Below are 18,091 nucleotides of genomic sequence, written 5' to 3'. Positions count from 1 at the left end.
CTACCTCTGCCACTGCTCACACAATGTTCTGAAATACAGAAGAGAGAGTGACTCAGTTACCCTTCACTATTTCAGGAATTTCTTTACAAAAGACTCTGAAGAAGTGGGGAGTGTGAATCTATACGAATAATCCACTGATCCCGAAATTTGGCAGGGTAACTTTCTCCTTGACAGTGTTTTTTCTTTAAGTGTAAGTATCCAGCAAGGACATAATTTACCAGTTCAAATCTGTAGCAAAACATTTTTCCATTTTCAGCAGCCTTGGGTAGAAAAATATCCATGGAATTTAATTAAACCTTGTTGTTCACAGTATGAAAGTTATCTGAGTAGCTGGTGAACGTGAGAGAGATGTATATAACAGAAATAAGAGAAAGGAAGATCCAGTGGCTAGGGGTACTATCCCAGGACTGGGGTGACCTGGGTTCAAGATCCTGTTCCACCACAGACTTCCTATGTGCCACCTTAGGTGAGTCGCATTCTCTGTGGCTCAGTTCCCATTTGTAAAATGGAGATATAGTACTTCCCTATCTCACAGGGATGTTGAGAGGATAACTACATTGAAGGTTGGGAGGCAATACTAGAGCAATGGAGGTCACGTAAGTACCTTAGATAATAGTTTCTGAAACTCAAAAAATGGAACAAACATTTATTCTAATAAGGCATTTTAATAGAAATGAAGATTTTTTTTAGACTGTGGAACTGTTATTTTTCTTCATACAGCAGTGGTTCTCAAATTTTTGTACTGGTGACCCCTTTCACATAGCAAGCCTCTGAGTGTGACCCCCCTCCCCCATATAAATTAAACACTTTTTTGTATATTTAACACCATTATAATTGCTGGAGGCAAAGTGGAGTTTGGGGTGAAGGCTGACAGCTTGCGACCCCCGCCCCCCATGTAATAACCTCACGACTCCGAGGGGTCCCAACCCCCAGTTTGAGAACCCCTGTTATACAGGCTTTAAGCCCAATGTGGAAAACCAGTGCAATTCTGCTGTCCTGCACAACTTTTAATTTATAGTAGTACCTATGATGAGAGAAAAATGTACTTGTTTTTAAAATAAGATGACCTTATTGCAGAAGAAGCAGACTCCTCCTGTTTTGACTCCTGCCTTGAAGGACAGGAGATAATTTGTACTTATGTGGGGAACTTTTGAAAAGAAGCAAGTGAGTGCTAGAACTATTCCTTGCCAAAATTAAAGACTGCCTAGTTATTAAACCTTTTTCTGGGCTATTCACATTAGAAAACTAGTGTAGAGAACTGAGCAAAAAACCGAAAGTGGAGAACATGAAAGAGAAAGCAGCCTATGTTTTTTCAAAAGTTGGGTAGGGTGTATATATTTAAACTTGGAGCCATCTGGATGCAGACAACCAAAGTTTTATTAGGCCATTTCATACTATCAGTTTTTAAGCTTGATTTAGTTATGAAGTTTTGCTTAAATGTCAACTTAAAATAAAAATGCAGACTTTTAAAAAAAACCATCGTCATTCCAAACAAAACCAAAAACTAATCTAACAGAAAAATTCCAGAAGACAATGTATTTGTTCAGACACAAAATAATTAAAACATATGTAATTAGTTTAATTGTTTCCTTGTTTGTTTTTGTGTCTAATGAAGCAAAAAGGCCAGAGTTTTTTTTTTTTTTTTTAAATAGAAAAGTGGCCATATAGTTCGAATAATAGTTTGGGCATTCAAAGGCAAGTGAATTGCTGAAAGCTACTTTTTTTTTTTTTTTAAACTCAATTGACTAGATTTCAAGTTGACAGTCACTTTAAGGACTGATTGCATACTAGTCTAAGATTGCTGTGCTCTGAGTTCTGTAGCTGAGTTTTGTTAATTCCATTGGTGTTTAACCTTATTTTACTTAACATGATTAGTCTACACTGCATGTGTATGAGTAAATTGGGCTTATAGTTCTGATTACATCACATTGTTGGCTTTAAACAGCCTTCTAATTCTTAACAGTTTATGAAATTCAGGAGACTTTTGCTTCATGTGTGTAGCACTTGAACTGGAAATACACTTTGTGTGACAATTTAGTATTCTTGGTACCGTCACTTGGGAGAAAAGAGGAAAAAACCTTCACTAACTGAAAACCTATGCATCCGAAGAAGTGGGCTGTAGCCCACGAAAGCTTATGCTCAAATAAATTTGTTAGTCTCCAAGGTGCCACAAGAACTCCTGTTCTTTTTGAAAACCTATAGTTAAAAATGGCAAGTGTTGCTGTGTTTTCTTTACTTTAAGAGCAGAAAATATAAAATCTATAACTAAATGTCAGTTTGTGCTTGTAAAAGCAACCTAATGTGAGTTTAGATCAATACCTGTCCTATATTAAAAACAAAAACAACAAAAATCAAATAAAGGCTTTTTCCAAGAACATCTTACGCTGACTATCACTACAGTACAATAAATTACTTCTAATAGGAAATGCCAGAAATCAAGAGCTAACATTTAAACTTTAAAGTATGATCATGTTAACCTCCTTTAAATACATAGCCACAAGAAAAGTGGTTTTGGAATCCTGTCTTTTGGGCTTGTCTACACCAACATTTAGTTTATGGCAAGCTGGTGTGTGACTCTACCCTGCACTAGCCTGCTGTGGACTAACTGTCTGCGTGGATCCTGCTGACGTGCATTAACAGTTCATTAATGCACTTTGATCTAGTCCTCTTTGAAACGGAACTAGTTCAAAGTACATTAAGGTAAACTCTTTTGGATCCTAACTTTTTGAAAACCCTGAAAAGGAGCAACAAAGAAGGAGAGCTGTTTTGAGAGACAACCAAGTACTGCAATATAACAAACAGCATTAACAAAGAGCCTTATGAGGATGGAATGTATTTCTACAAAACCTTTAAAACAGAAACATACAAATTTTAACAAATTAATGTGGGGCCAGGAAATTCAGCATATTTTCCTTGCAACATACCAGAAACTGACAGACATCCCCTGATTAATTCGGTGCTGGTGAAACCAAACCCACCTGACTGGAGATGTCCATTGCGGCATGCCAGGTTAGTACTGTCATTATAGACCTCCATTTGCGGCTTGGGAATTTGCAAAACTGCCTGCAGCTTCTCTATGCAACAAACAGAGGGGGAAAAAGGACAAAATAAACAAATAAAAAACAAAAAATGAACCAATGAAATTTATGTACGCTGATCACATAGAAATGACAACGTCAGCTTCCATATACTTGATGTAAGGGTCAAAGATAAAAGGGATATTTCTATTTATGCTAACTACTTTATGAACCAAAAAAACCAAAAATCTGTGTATATGAAGTACAAATCTATGAAAGCAGTTTTAAACTGGCAGTCAATCGTTGAATTAGTTAAAAGTAACCATTAAAAATAAAAAATCACTAAGAGGATTTTTTTCCAAAGGCACTGCACAGGATTTATTATCTTGACTCCATCTGACAAAAAGTGGGATTTGTATGACAATCCCGTTCCTGGAAGTCTTCCATTAGGAGCTTGGGTTGACCATTTGCAAGTACTCTTTCACCTAAGAAGTGGCTCACCGAAACAGGTATGTAAGCTAGTCCACATTTTACACTTAATGTGTCTGTAATAAACAAAACTTGTTTGACAGTTTCTAGTACTCAAATGAGGTAGGTGACTTCAGGATTTCAAAATGTGAATTGAAGTTTGTAGAGTTCTCACTTCTTAGGCAGCTGCATGTAATTTTTTTAAAATTCTGTAAAATACCCTTGTTTCTGATCAAGTCAAAAGTTTAATTTCAGTAACATCTGAATGTGTTTCATGAAAATAATTTAAGATTAAGGGGAAGAAACTTTGCCACAAAAAAGGATGGCACAACATAACTAAGCTATTAGCAGTGAACAAATAAAACAAATAAAAGTCAATATATATATTTTGACAGGAGCCTTCCCTCAACCCCACAAGTTTATATATATTCTTGATAATGCGTCACTTTAAGTCACTCCATGGTTCCCCTTTCTTCACTGCAATAGATACAAACTTTTGGTCCTAGCTGTTAAGGCCCTTCACAACTTTGCCCCTCCCTATTTATCTACTTTCCCAGTTCTCCTACTCTGCTGATATTGCCAGTCCCAATCACCCATGTTAGCTTTCCCCAGAAATATATTTGTGCTCAGTTACCATGGTGATGGGCAAATAAAATAGAAAAAGTATAATTTGACTCCATCTTTATACATGCAACACCTTCCCTGAACCAATCTGAAAAGCCACTAACCTTCATGTCTTAAAAAAAAAAAAAAAAAAAAAAAAAGCCACCCCATCACAATGCCTAAAAGAAACCGTCAACAGACAGTTAGGTGTAGTGCCAGAAGGGACTGCTAATTTTTAAACTTATTTCACCTATATAAATAATTCATATTACCGTTTCCAACTCCTTCCAGTTGTTTGCTACCCACTTGTTCCATTTTGCCTTAAGGCCTGTCTATACTGGGAAAAAGCCGTGTGTCAGAACACACAATTAGAACTTTAGACACAACTTTTCCCTTTGTATGGAAATGGGCATTCATTCTTAAAAGACATATTACTGGCAGGGGATCCACTAATTTAAAATAAGTGCATGTATATATATTATCTACGTGTACACAGTATATACACATGGTCTGTAAGATTCCTCATTTAACACCCCATAATAGGATATAGCTCCCCTCCCCCCCCCTTTTGTAGGGGGGCAAAGAGAAAGTAGCCACTTTCATTTGGGCTAATATTTAAGGTATGGTTTAAGATCCCTCTTCTCCTATAGCCTCCTCATGCCAAGCCCTCTAAAATATTAGTTGATCTAATTAGTTGGGGGGGGGAGGGATAGCTCAGTGGTTTGAGCACTGGCCTGCTAAACCCAGGGTTGTGAGTTCAATCCTTGAGGGGGCCACTTAGGGATCTGGGGCAAAATCAGTACTTGGTCCTGCTAGTGAAGGCAGGGGGCTGGACTCAATGACCTTTCAAGGTTCCTTCCAGTTCTAGGAGATAGGATATCTCCAATAATAATAATAATAATAATAATAATCTATACCAACTGATCCCTAGACTCTACTTCCGGACAGAGGACCTGATCCTAAGCATTTTGTAGTAGCTTCCAGAATTTGAGACAGTCAAAGTGTTTTCATTTGGAGTTAACAAAAAGATTTCCCAACTGATAATTGAACAGAAAAGAAATTCACAGCACTAGAGAAAGTGAAAGTAAAGTATACTATTCTTTGCTTCTTAACAAGGTACATGAAATAACAGTGCAAGTACTGTACTGCAGTTCTTCTTTTCCTTTAGAGTCAGTGTAGTTATGGAATCCCTTAAAAACCATATGTTTCCACTAGATAAGTGAAATAACTCTTCTCCTCCCCCCACCCAGAATTAATAGCTTTCCTCCTGGGAGATTTCCCCTTTCCATTTAAGTATTCACTCCCAAACAAAGGAGTTAAAAAGCACTTGATTGAAGACTCTCTCTCTCGATGTATTATTCTGATAAAGCTTCTTAAAATTCAACAAAAACTGCAGTCTACTTTTTCCTTGTGACCAGCTTTCATTGTACATCAAGTTTATTAATTAAACTCTTTGCTCATCCTGTCAGATACAGTAAACGGCTTCTAATTTCTTCTCATTTTGGTAACACTTAGCTCTGACTCCTATGAAAGTAACATTTGTTCTCTACCTATATATCAGCCACTCAATTTCTTCAGTTTCATAATTCTTGAAGCTCTGTTCTTGTACATTTCCTATCTATGAATATATTAAGCTTAAATAAAAAAGCTGTAAGAAGAAGCAAGTAGCCAATGCCATCACAAAACAGGGACGCATGTGTTTCACTCAGCAGGGAATGACTAAATCACTGAACTTTTGTGCCTGAACTTGGCCAGGGTCTCTGCTAAAGGGGGTCTTGGTGGGAAGACATGCAATCTTTCTGCAATGAATGGAGACAACACCCATTGCCAGTGCAAGTGTCTTCCTGATGTCACACACCACCACCATCTTGTTGGTCAGAGCTGGGATGAGTAGGATCCTACAGCATTTCCACCGGAGAAAGATCTGATCCACCACCTCCTAATTCAGAGACAGTTCTTGCAGTCACATAAGTCAGTCTCCAATTTTATCATTCCTCCAAGGTAGGTGACATCAAGCAATGTCCTTGTGTGACACTGCCCAATTCCAAACCTACAGTTTCCCAAAACAGGAAGATCTCTCCTGTGCCTCTGCTTATGCAGAATACAATGGTCTGATTGTCATTTGGGATGCCAGGTATATGAAGATCTTCAGAGCATTCATAAAGCCTCCTGAATAATTGTGCATTGGCTGCCATTCCTAGACACAAAGTTCCTTGACTCCTTATCACATGTAAATTGCAGCCATGTATCCTAACCCAAAATACAAAATTCAGCATCTAGCCTAACCAGATATCCTGGACTGCCATTACAGTGATAAACTCAGCTAAAAAGAGACATTCTGCATTAGCTTCGGTTTCCAAATAGATTGAAGGTGACACCTCTTAAATAGAGTGCCCAAAAGTAATCTAATCTCAAAACAAAGGCATGGATCACAGTGGCTCAGCCCACATCCAGAATAAATTATCTCAACCTCCTGGCCAAACATGTGAAAAAAAGCTACAACAGTCAATGCTTCTATATGATTGTTTAAACAGCAGATAGGGATGTAACAGTACCTAGAGACACAAACTCAAACAACAAATATTGGACAAACTCTTAAAAGGGACAGATGTAATCTGTGTCATTATCTGGTTATTTTCCTTATACTACCAACATCACTTCCATCATATCTGAATTGAGTTTCAGCCAGGTAGCCCTCATCTGTGTCTCTATCTCTACTATACACAGAGATAAGCATTTGGTAGCTCTCACTGGGTCAGACAAAAGATTTAAAAGTAGGTGTCATTATGAAGGGACTATTTTTTTTTAAGAACTTGGGAAATTCTAAAAGACTACTATACTACTATGGAAAAAACAACATTTAGTCCCTGATCTTGCAACTGGATCTCTGCAGTCAAGCAAGCACAGAGCTGCACTGACTTTAATGGGTCTCCTCATAGAGGCAAGGGTCTGTCAGAACTGATCTAATTGCAGGAATGGGGGCCTAAGATCATAAAGTGAAGCCCTCATGACAGTTGCACATGCAACCTTATCTAAGACCCTTTGTGCATCTGCATTACAGTTACACTTGAGTTACATTGTCACATATTCCACAGTAATGTTGCCTTATTAAGTGTGCAGGATGAATGACAGAAGTGACAAAAGCAAAGGTGCAACAGACGTGAAGGGTAATAAACAGTCTAACTGATGTCACCCAATGATATAATTGCTTCACATTAAAAGTCTTTAACTTGTATAGACTTTAATTCTATCATTAGTTTTAAAATATTTTAGGCATGATTCTGATCTTCACCACTAAGGGACAGCTCCCCATCCAAATTTTGCCCTCAGTTACACTGGTAAAACTCTGAAGCAGGTGCTCAACTACAGTGATGGAGCAGACATAAGAACCTATATAGAATAAAGTAAAGCAATGACTTCAGTAGATTTGCACGGATATCACTTCAAAGACAATTTGAACTAGACTGAAACAAGGATTTACAAGACACCTGCCTCATTTGTTATTTACCTCTTCCACATTCAGCTTTCAGCCTACACCCAGAATGAGACAAAGAACGTGTAATTAAAGATTACAATAAAACAAAGTTGCAAAGTTTAAGATTTTATGTACTCGCTTAATGTCATTTCCTGACTTTTGAGTGCTTAACTTTTGCAACCTTCATCTTCTTTTTATATCTCCTTTTGCAGGAATACATTTAAGGGCACACATGGCCAATATTCAACTCAGTTTGCTAACATATGCAAACTACCATAACTGGGGCACATCAGGAGCAGGTAATGCACACATAAAACATATACCATCAACTAAGAAGAAACAGAAGTGATTTTGATTTTTTTTTTTTAAAGCTTATTGTTACGTCTAAGATGACTATAAATGAAAATATTTGTTTACTTTACACAGCTGAATGCACAGCGTACATTTAGTTTCACCGTTTTCACTGCTCAACTACATCCCTGTAGGTGACAGCTCTTGTGTGGGCTTTCCCCTAGCCTCTTCAAGAGAGTATTTAATATTTATGAGCTGCTGCTGTTTTGAGCCACGAATGTGCACCGATCCAAGCAGCAACAGGAAACAGGAGTGGATAGGGAGATAGCACAGATCCCTGCACAGAACCAGAGGTAATGGGAGGACAGGAGAAGAGACAGTCACTTTCTTCCCTGCTATAATCACTGCATCAAGCCAGAGAGCAATGGGAGCCACGGGAAGTGAGGAACATTCATGCCTCAGACTCTTCATCAGGCTCCAAGAAGAAATTAGGATGCTTGCCTCAAATTACAACCAGTGCTGAAGGTGAAAGTAAGGAGGCCTGGGCAGAGAATCAGGTGGGAGCGTGTCAGGCCCAAACACATTTCGTGGTGCTGCTTTCCAGAATGGTCATCTTCCCCTACTGCAAAAACTCTCAGAAAAACAAGTCACCAGTAGAATAGAAAAGAGAAATCTTTTTAAACAGAATATTTAAGAGCACTTTCAGCACATGCTATTTAAAGGATGCTCTACCAGATTTTCATTCTCAAAATTATTACACAATAACATTTTACTGCCAATCACAGGTGTCAGTTGTATTGTTTTTGTAGAGTGTTCACATCCATTACAATGAGTTTCATAACATTTATAAGAGCTCAGACTTTACTATATGTTGCTCCTGAAATGAAATGGTCTTAACTTTAGCAATTAAAGTAGAAGAAGAAGATGATCAAATTAAAGTCAGAGGTTGAAGTTTTTAAATTGTTTAATCTTATTTATAAGACTGAATGACTTCAGTTATAGTACATACCGGGAATCAGATTGTTAATGTAATTACCATATTAATAATGTAGAACTGGTTTAAATGGTAGTGAGTGCTTCCTGAAGAACAAAGAGTACACCTACAAGTTTCATTGAGCAGAAATCCAGTACGTTAAGACAGTGTTTTTCAACCAGTGGGCTGTGATCCCCAGCAAGTCATGAAAGGCAATTGGAGGGTTGAAAGGTGTTGAAAAATTATATTATATTTTAAAGCAAAGAAAATAAAATGTCCAGGGTAACTTCAGGGCGATCAAAACCTTCAAAGGTGTGAAGTCAAATCTACTAGTTGTATTATATGGTACTTGTATAGTAATTGTAAGGCGCTCATGAATTTTTTTTAAAAAACTTCAAATAAGGGATCACCAACCTGAAAAGACTGAGGAACATCACACTACGCTACTATGAATTTATTTTTAAAAAAGTGTACAATTACTTTTGCTCTTCATTTTAAATAATTAAATATATTAAGTTAATGCATTATCATTGTCATTATGTGTACCAACTTTTCAAATTTTGAATAGCAACTGGTACCTAGAAGCTGCAAACGATCCTTTGCCATAGCCAAATTCGTCGTCATTTTAGACTGCAGACGTCGAGCTCGTTCACACTGATCACCTTAAGAAAAAAATCAATATTAAAAACAGGACTATGTCAAGTTAATGTTTACAAGTGCTAAAATAATTCCTTCATTAAAACTGACATCTAACCTTTCCCTCTCCCTCTGGTAAAGGAGGAGAGGGAAATAAAATGTAAACCTTAGTCAAAGATCTTAAGTTAAAGAAAACAACGCTGTACAAAATTGGCTCTGTTTGCTTCACGAAGCTGCATGTACAAAGCTGAAGACTCGAGTGTTGCAGTGCATGTCTATGGGTATGTCTACATACGAAGGTGCTTCCTAGCATCCTTGCCTGCAGTGGGCTGTGCCTGTGTGGGGTAAGCTAGGGGCACTTCCCAACCACAGTACAGTATTGTACAGTATATAATGCCTTTTGTCTGCCCGCCAAAAATTTCCTTGGAACCTAACCCCCTGCATTTACATTAAATCTTATGGGAAAATTGAATTTGTTTAACCTTGTTTCACTTAAAGTTGCATTTTTCAGGAACATAACTACAACATTAAGTGAGGAGTTACTGTACATTTTTCAGGTAAAGCCACACTACCAAGAAAAACCTGCTTCAGTTCTCAAATATGGTGAATAAACATAAGAACAGCCTAATGGGTCAGATCAATGGTCCATCTAGCTAAGGGATCAGCAACCTTTGGCACCCTGGAGGGCTGGGCTGGTTTGTTTACCTGCCGCGTCCGTAGGTTTGGCCGATTGCGGCTCCCACTGGCCGCAGTTCGCCGCTCCAGGCCAATGGGGGTGGCGGGAAGCGGCAGCCAGCACATCCCTCAGCCTGCGCCGCTTCTCGGAGCCCCCATTGGCCTGGGACGGTGAACCACAGCCAGTGGGAGCCACGATCGGCCGAATCTGCGGACGTGGCAGGTAAACAAACCAGCCTGTCCCCACCAGGGTGCTTACCCTGGCGAGCCGTGTGCCAAAGGTTGCTGATCCCTGATCTAGCTCAATATACGGTCTCTGACAGTGGCCAGTGCCAGATGCTTCAGAGGGAATAAACAGAACAGGGTAATTTCAGGAGGTCCAATCCCATCCTTTGGCAATTGGAGGTTTAGGGACACCAGAGCATGGGGTTGTATCCCTGATCATTTTGGCTAATAGCCATTGAAGGATTTAAATTCATGGAGGTTATCTAATTCTGTTTTGAACCCAGTTACACTTTTGGCCTTCACGATATTCCATGGCAACAAATTTCACAGGTTGACTGTGCATTGTGTGAAGAAGTACTTCCTTTGGTTTGTTTTAAACCTGCTGCATTTTAATTTCATTGGTTGATCCCCAGTTCTTTTGTTGAAGTCGTATAGGATAAATTGGTAAAAATATTTATTCAGATTGTATGTAATGTATCACAGGTCATTAAGAGAGTTCCCACGCTTTTCTGCTCACTTAATCATTTTTTAAAAAAAACTTAAATTTGCCCATTCCTGCAGCAACTATTTGAGAGAAACAACCTCAGAAGACATTTCCTATCTTATCATTTATAGTAAGCATATCCTGTATCTGTCCTGTAAAATAGTAAAACAGATTTTAATTAACAATACAGTACTCCCCTTCACTATCAACATCCGGCAGAGCTGTGTTCTCTTTAAGAAGTTAGAGAAGCTTTTAAACTGTGAGCACTCTATTTTAAGGAAGTGGCCATAGTAATGTTTGTAAATCCATTACTGATGTTTTGAAATGTGAAGGGACACAATTAATTCAGTTTAAATCTCAGTTTTGCCAAAGTGAAGTCACTTTAGAAGAGTAACCAAGAGGCAGGTATAATTTACATTTTTTTTTATTCTTTACCTTGTTTCACTTTTGTCTCCCTCATTGTTGCACACAACCTTCACAAACTAAATGGTAGCATGCACCAACTTGGCTTGGGTGTCAAAGACCTGGTCTACACTGGGGTGGGGGGGGGGGAAAATCGACCTAAGATACGCAACTTCAGCTACGAGAATAGTGTAGCTGAAGTGGATGTATCTTAGGTCGACTTACCTCACGGCGCGGGGTCGACTGCCACTGCTCCCCCGTCGACTCTGCTTCCGCCTCACGACGCAGTGGAGTACAGGAGTCGACGGCAGAGTGATCGGGGATTGATTTATCGTGTCTGTACTACACGCGATAAATCGATCCTCAATAGATCCATGGCACCGACTTAGCTGGGGGATGCTCCAGGCCCACCTCTTCCTACCACCACTCCACCTCCTCTCCGGAGCAACCGCATCCCCGCTCCTTTCCCCACCCCCCCAAAGTCCTAAGCGCCGCCAAACAACTGGGAGGGAGGGGGAGGAGGCGGAGAAGAGGAACTTGTGCAATTCTCCCTTGTAAAGACGCTGTTCTTCCACAGAATCTTACAAGCAGTGGACAGAGCAGGCAGCCAAACGACGTTATAAGGGAGCACTGCACAACTTTAAACGAGCATGTTCCCTAATTGAGCAGCGACGTAACTTAGAAACAACGTTAAGCAGGAGGACGTTAAGTGAGGAGTTTCTGTATTTTTAAGTCTCTCAAACATAATACCACCCACCCCTGTGAGAACTGTGTTGATTTATATTCACAATGTAAAATTCTAGAGCAGTGAAAACACAAACAAATCCGCAAACCTCAACTTAAATGGATCAAGTTGAAATTTATGCTACAGGAATGCCCAAATATGTATTAACTTTAAGAATATTTTGGTCTTAAGTTTTAGATGGACATTTTCATGAGCCAAAATTGCTTTGGCTTTTGAACAATCTTAATATATTTATTTCATAAAGCAGGACAAGAAAGATTAACATAGGAAAGGTTTGCAAATACAATGGTGTAAAACATTAAGGCATTAGAAAGCTAGAACAGAAATAATTGAGCAGTGGGTTAATCTTAAAACCCAAGTAGCAGTTGTTTTTATATATATATGCTTTTCCTATATGAAAAAAGTAAATGGAGATAATTACCTACCTCTCTGTGTACCGACCTACATTGGAGAGAATGTCTGCTGCATTAGGAAACATTCTGTATGTGCTTTTCCACTATACAGTTCAAACCAACCAGGTTTATTCCTTATCCACTTACTTGAAGAATGAAATATGATGCTTAACTCTCCCACTTTCCTGAGAAAAATGCCAGGAATTGATATTCATCACTAAGGAATAAACTTTACACACACAAAAAATTGGCTTACCTTGACCAATAACTAAGACAGCTATTCCTTTCTCCAGTTCTTCAATTCCTTTCTTATACCATTCAACAGCTTGTTCCTTTTGTCCTGCTTAAAATGGAAATGGGCCCCTTACTTTCTGTAGTAAATTATAATTAAAGGAATGTTTCTACAAGATACGCAAGATGGGTAATGGGCAGAGTTTAATTACAAATGTGGGGGAAAACTACACATTTGAGCAAAGTACTATTGTATAAACATTTTTAAAGGGACAACTTCACATCTAGTCAATTTCAAAGACTGAGTTAACAATAGTTTTAGGTGCTACACCTGCCTCTTTAGCACTAGTCTCAATCACTTTTTCTTGTTTTCATACATTTTTCTCCTAATATTTGAAAGCTCCAGAAGGAGAAAATGGACTAACCATGCATATTCACAGGAGAAACAGTAGGACTGTGACACAAAATGCGGTCAAGTCACAAAGCAATCGCACTGGAAAACCCCTCTTTCCTAATCTTCCATTTACATATAATGTTCATAAGATAACTACCATTAATAGGTATGAACATCCAGAAAGAAAAGTGCCAAAATCAACACACTACAGTGATAGGCAAAGCATAAAGACACTTGCGTCTCAAATTATACTGTAGTGAACCCTACAGGGCATGGTATTTTTTAAAATTGGTTTCAAAGCAGCCACTTTCTGCATAGCCCCACCTTTTAGCTATCTCTTGAACCAATGAAAAACAGGGATGCTGTGCAATAAATTAGTACACCAGGCTTTCATTTCTAACAACCCAGGTTCAAGTCAAGAGAAAAATGAGTGCAACAACCAACCTCTTTGGTTACTCTGTCATACCATAAAACCACTGCCTACATCACAAATGTCAGCCTCTTCAAGAAGCACTAATCATTGGGATAATAACGGGGCAGGAGGGGAGGGGAGAAGAGAGGACTGCGGTGACTGAACATAGCCTTGTGTAAGCTTCCCAAATGGCAATCAAAAACATGCCTGGATTTAACATACGCTATCCAATACTGTTGGTGTAAAACTTACTGAAATACCAAAATATGCAGATTCATTTTAAAGCTCTACTAGCTAACTCTCTCCTCTTGTATGTTTTCTGTATTCAAAGAGACATTCCATGACCTATTTAACCACATTATGAAAATTAGGACTATGTCTATTTAGCACAAGTATTATTAAAAAAGCTTATCAAGTATTAGTAACAAGTATTGTTATCCTATACCTGCTGTCACAAACTGTAGTGCTATCTCCAGAAAAAAGTCAGGGTAAAGGGAGGAAAGATTTTGTGAAACCTTAAATGAAAGTAAGCAAAGTACCATAGATTTTTCCAAGTGCTCATTTCTAAACAGCAGTGAGGGTGTTGCACCGGAACCTTTTGTCCCACATCTGTTATCTAGCATTCAGTATGGCATCAGTCAATATAGCATCTAGGCATTGTCCCTAGGACCCAGTTGAAAGCTTTGTACTTCATGTGCTCTGGCTACTAAGTGTATATATTTTAAATCTCCCTTCCCACCATCTTTCTCCTTTTGAGTAATCAGAAATCTCACTCGCTCCCTCCATCTCCAGCTTCCTGACTGTTAAGGGCAGCTGTGCTTCTCCAACAATGGGGGTCTCTATTACCTTACCCCTCCTTTAGCTTCCTTTTCTCAAGATAGCTCCAGTGTCTGTCTCTGCCACTGGTTATAGCTGTCCCAAAGGAAACTTGAGAAGATCTGTCAGCTTCACTGCTGCCCAAAAGATTCTGAAGAGAAGTTGTGAAACTGCCCAGATATTTTGTTAATTTCACTCCGCTTCTGTCTGGGGAAGTTTTGGCATTGACACAAACAATTGAACTATCTGCTGGCCAACTAAGAAGACACCACTACATAGATCCAGATTCTGACTATCCCTACAATTATAAAAAGTCATTTTATAAAAAAATAAAACTCAGATTCTACAGAATTTGGTGGCTCACCCGTCCCTGACTCCACGCAATTCCCTAAGGGGAAATGGATTTTTCAAACTATTGCCACAGTAGTTGCAAGTTACAAGCCAAGCCAATTATAGTGTGTGTCTAAAAGTAAGAAGTGTAAAAAAATTAACATTAGGTAGTTATAATGATACCTACTTAAGTTCATTATTTTCAAAACAAAATGGCCACAAATTCACAGGGGACAGTCTAGAAATCTTAACTGACCCACAAACTATGCATAACAAAAATCACTTCACATATGAAGTTGTACAAAATGCACCCGAAAAAGAATAAAAACAGATTCAGCACACGTTAATAAGTAAATCCCTTTATGTCCATAAGATTAATGGATGCTTCCCATGTAACTAATAGATCCAAATGTTAAAGTGTGACTCCTAGAAAGTCATATCTGCTTGTATTAGCTGTAGTTAAAATTACTAATTTATATCTATCTATCTATATACATACATACATACATACACACACACACTACTATTCACCATGCACCAATAACACAACTATAAAGTCTTAGAAGTGCAGGAGTAATATTTTAAAATGCAACCGCATGAAAAGAGCAAGACCTGAAGGCTTCATGCTGCTCAACAGATTGCAATGACTTTGATATAGAGGTTTGAGAATCACAGTAGTAACTTGAGCAAAGTTATAAAGAAAAGCACTACCATTACTCCCTGGACACCAGAAACTAGGAAAGGCATCTAAAATTAAGATATAAAATGGCTATGATAATACTGGTGTACAGGAAGTTCTGAAAGATCTACTGATCCCACAAGTATTTGTATTGGTCTCCTGAAGTGATTCTTGTCTGCACAGGTTTTAAGTTACTTGTAAGTTACGGAACTCAGAGAAAGATGGCACTTACAATTAAAGGTTTACTTTGAGTTTACTTAGTTAATATTTAAATAACAGCACAAATTCTGGAGAAAATGTAGTAAGTGGTTCTCTCTCCCAACATAATCTGAGTGACTGTTTGTGTAGTTCCATGCTGCTTAGGGCAAAGGAACTATACAACATGCCAATTAAAAGAGGGGACTTCAGGGATGGGATGGGGTGTGGGGAGGAAGGGGAAAATCAAACTTAAGAAACAAGTTAGTCCTTATATTTTTTTTTTTCTCCTTAAGTATTAAGGCTATAATTATAACAGGCTTCTGGAAAAAACAAGCACTAGTTTGTTATTATAAGCCATTACAGGTGCTTGACAGAACTGGAGATTTATCTACACTTAAGTACATTTTAATCACCACCTTTACTACCATTAAAATTTTGAACCAACTTGAGTTCTAAGTTTTCCCTCGTACCCTCACAAGTCCTATGTCACACCAACATCTTTTTATATTAATAAGGCTGCATGCAGTCTCTTTCCGAGCCCACTACTGCCTTCCCAAGTTATCGCAGCAGACCAAAGTAAGTCTGTCCCTTTCATGGCATACTACGCATGCAGTCTGTATAAAGTCTCTATTTTGATTTTAAAGAGGGAAACAATTTTTACTTCCTGCTATGCAGAATCATAGTTTCATTAAGTCTTCACATCTTAAAATCATGCTGGATGTTTCCAGGGGAATTTAAAGCCCAGCACGGTACCCATGCCTCAGAGGACTCCCCTTTGAACATTGGCAGGGTTGTACTGCTGCAGGTAGACTGATGGTCTAAGTCAAATACACTGACAATAGCTTTTCTTTGTTTTTGTTTTTAAATCTAAACCATACAATGATTTTCCTCAACCTTGTATTTTATTTTAAATTAGTTGTTTCCCAGAGTTCTATAAGTTATTGGCAAAAGTAAAATAATTATGTGACTCAGCAACAATTTTAGAGGAAAATGCAATTTAATAAGAGTTTAATTGCTAAGGTACAAATTATAAAGAAATTGTTCTGATATTTGGCAGCTTGTATATCAAACTTCAGTAGAGATTTTCTTAAACATGTACACAATTTGCAAACTAAGAGTATGCTATAAAGATGGTGCCAGACCCTGAAATACATTATTGTTCCTGATAATCTAATTATGTAGGCATGAATAATGTGACAGTTTAGTGCTGAACATGAATACCCCATAAATTCTCCCCAATCTGTATCTATGAATTAAAATGAAAAACAATTTTAAGACTGAATTTCAATTTTTTTTGAAGAAAAAAAAAGTTAACTATTTGTGCCACATATATTAGAAACTAGACCACCTACAAAAAGAACTTGAGGAAGTTTGTGTGGAAGGTTGGTTTTTTATGAGAGTATCCAGTTTTGAGAGCTCATTCTTAATCTTTCCCTGTTTGCTGTACCACCTACTTCACCAGCCAACTGTTGTGGTGCCAAAAACAAAAAGTGGGGTGAAGGCTAAAATTCTCTATATTAAAGCTATTCTATATATTGACACCTCCTTAACATGAAGTTCAATCTCCTACAGAACACTGAATTTAAATGCACAGTATCTATATTTTAAAAAAACAACTACAATAGCTCTCTACCCTTGCTACATACCTAGCCTGAAATCCTGGTACGACTGAGCCAAGATTTCACCACTAAGCTTTAACTCTTTTGATATGTTTTTTGCCTGTTTCTACCTCATCCTTCTCTCATTGGAAATGCTCAGCAGGCGTCTGAAGTTTGCTGGCCAAAAATTATTCCACATCTCTGCCACCAGGCTAGAAATTGTACTTGCCATTCTCCACAACTCAACCATTTCTGCAGCGGCCAAAACTGCAGAGATATCTTCCCTCCACGCCAGCCCTCTCTGGTCTCCATCTATATCCTCAGCCCCTGACACACCATCTGTCAGCAGCACCTTCCCGCGCCAGAGACGCCTCAGGGATGTTCAACTAATGTGCAACACAGACAGGACACAGCTGGAGCCAAGGATGAGGGGGCGCATGACACCCCGATATGGGGGGAGAACAGACGCCCCCTCATTCAAGGAACTCACCACGACAGACCCCCCTGGATCCATTCAGGCCTCGCTACCTCCCTACCCCAGGATACCACCCGCCCCCCTCGAGGCTCGTCCCCACTCGCAGGCACCATCCTCGCCCCACCCCGGGGTCCCCTCGAGCCCTCACCTCTCTCCTCCTCATCGATGCGCAGCGCCACGGAGATGCACTCGAAGGCTCGCTTGTGGCAGGCTCGCACCGTCTCGGGCGCCCCGCCGGGCTCGGGCGCGTCGCCGGCCCCGGCTCTGCCCTTGGCGGCCATGAGGGCGCCCCGGGAGAGGCGCTCGCAGAGCCAGGCGAAGAGCAGCCCGAGCTGGAAGGCGACGAAGCGGAGCAGCGCGAAGGCGGCGAAGAGCGGGTAGGAGAAGTAATAGAGGTTCCGCTTATGGGGAGACGCCGCGGCCGCCCCCGCCGCCGCCTGCTGCTGCTGCTGCTGCTGCTGCAGGGGGGGAGCCGGCCCGGCCGAGGAGGAGGGGGAGGCTCCGGGGGCCTGGGGCGGGGAGCTGGAGCCGGCTGAGCCCTTCTTCTTCCCTCTGCCGCCCGGAGAATTCAT

The 18,091-nt window shown here is 39.5% G+C and overlaps 1 protein-coding gene across 2 annotated transcripts in view; it reads right to left on the bottom strand.

The window, feature by feature from the left end:
- Window positions 1-18,091, bottom strand: part of SPAST (spastin) — a 66,941-nt gene extending 48,850 nt beyond the window's left edge. Inside the window, exons 1-3 of one of the 2 annotated variants that reach the window (XM_065400778.1) lie at window positions 17,668-18,091; window positions 12,643-12,729; window positions 9,406-9,489 (exon numbers count right to left, since the gene is read on the bottom strand). In XM_065400778.1, the coding sequence (XP_065256850.1) occupies window positions 9,406-9,489; window positions 12,643-12,729; window positions 17,668-18,091 (595 nt within the window). The remainder of the gene's footprint in view (window positions 1-9,405; window positions 9,490-12,642; window positions 12,730-17,667) is intronic. The other variant, XM_065400779.1, reaches the window with a different exon arrangement.

The sequence above is a fragment of the Emys orbicularis genome, chromosome 3 (assembly GCF_028017835.1).
Source record: "Emys orbicularis isolate rEmyOrb1 chromosome 3, rEmyOrb1.hap1, whole genome shotgun sequence".
In the NCBI taxonomy this organism is placed as follows: Eukaryota; Metazoa; Chordata; order Testudines; family Emydidae; genus Emys; species Emys orbicularis.
The sequence above is the reverse complement of the archived record's forward strand: the minus strand, read 5'-3'. Positions and strand labels throughout refer to the sequence as shown.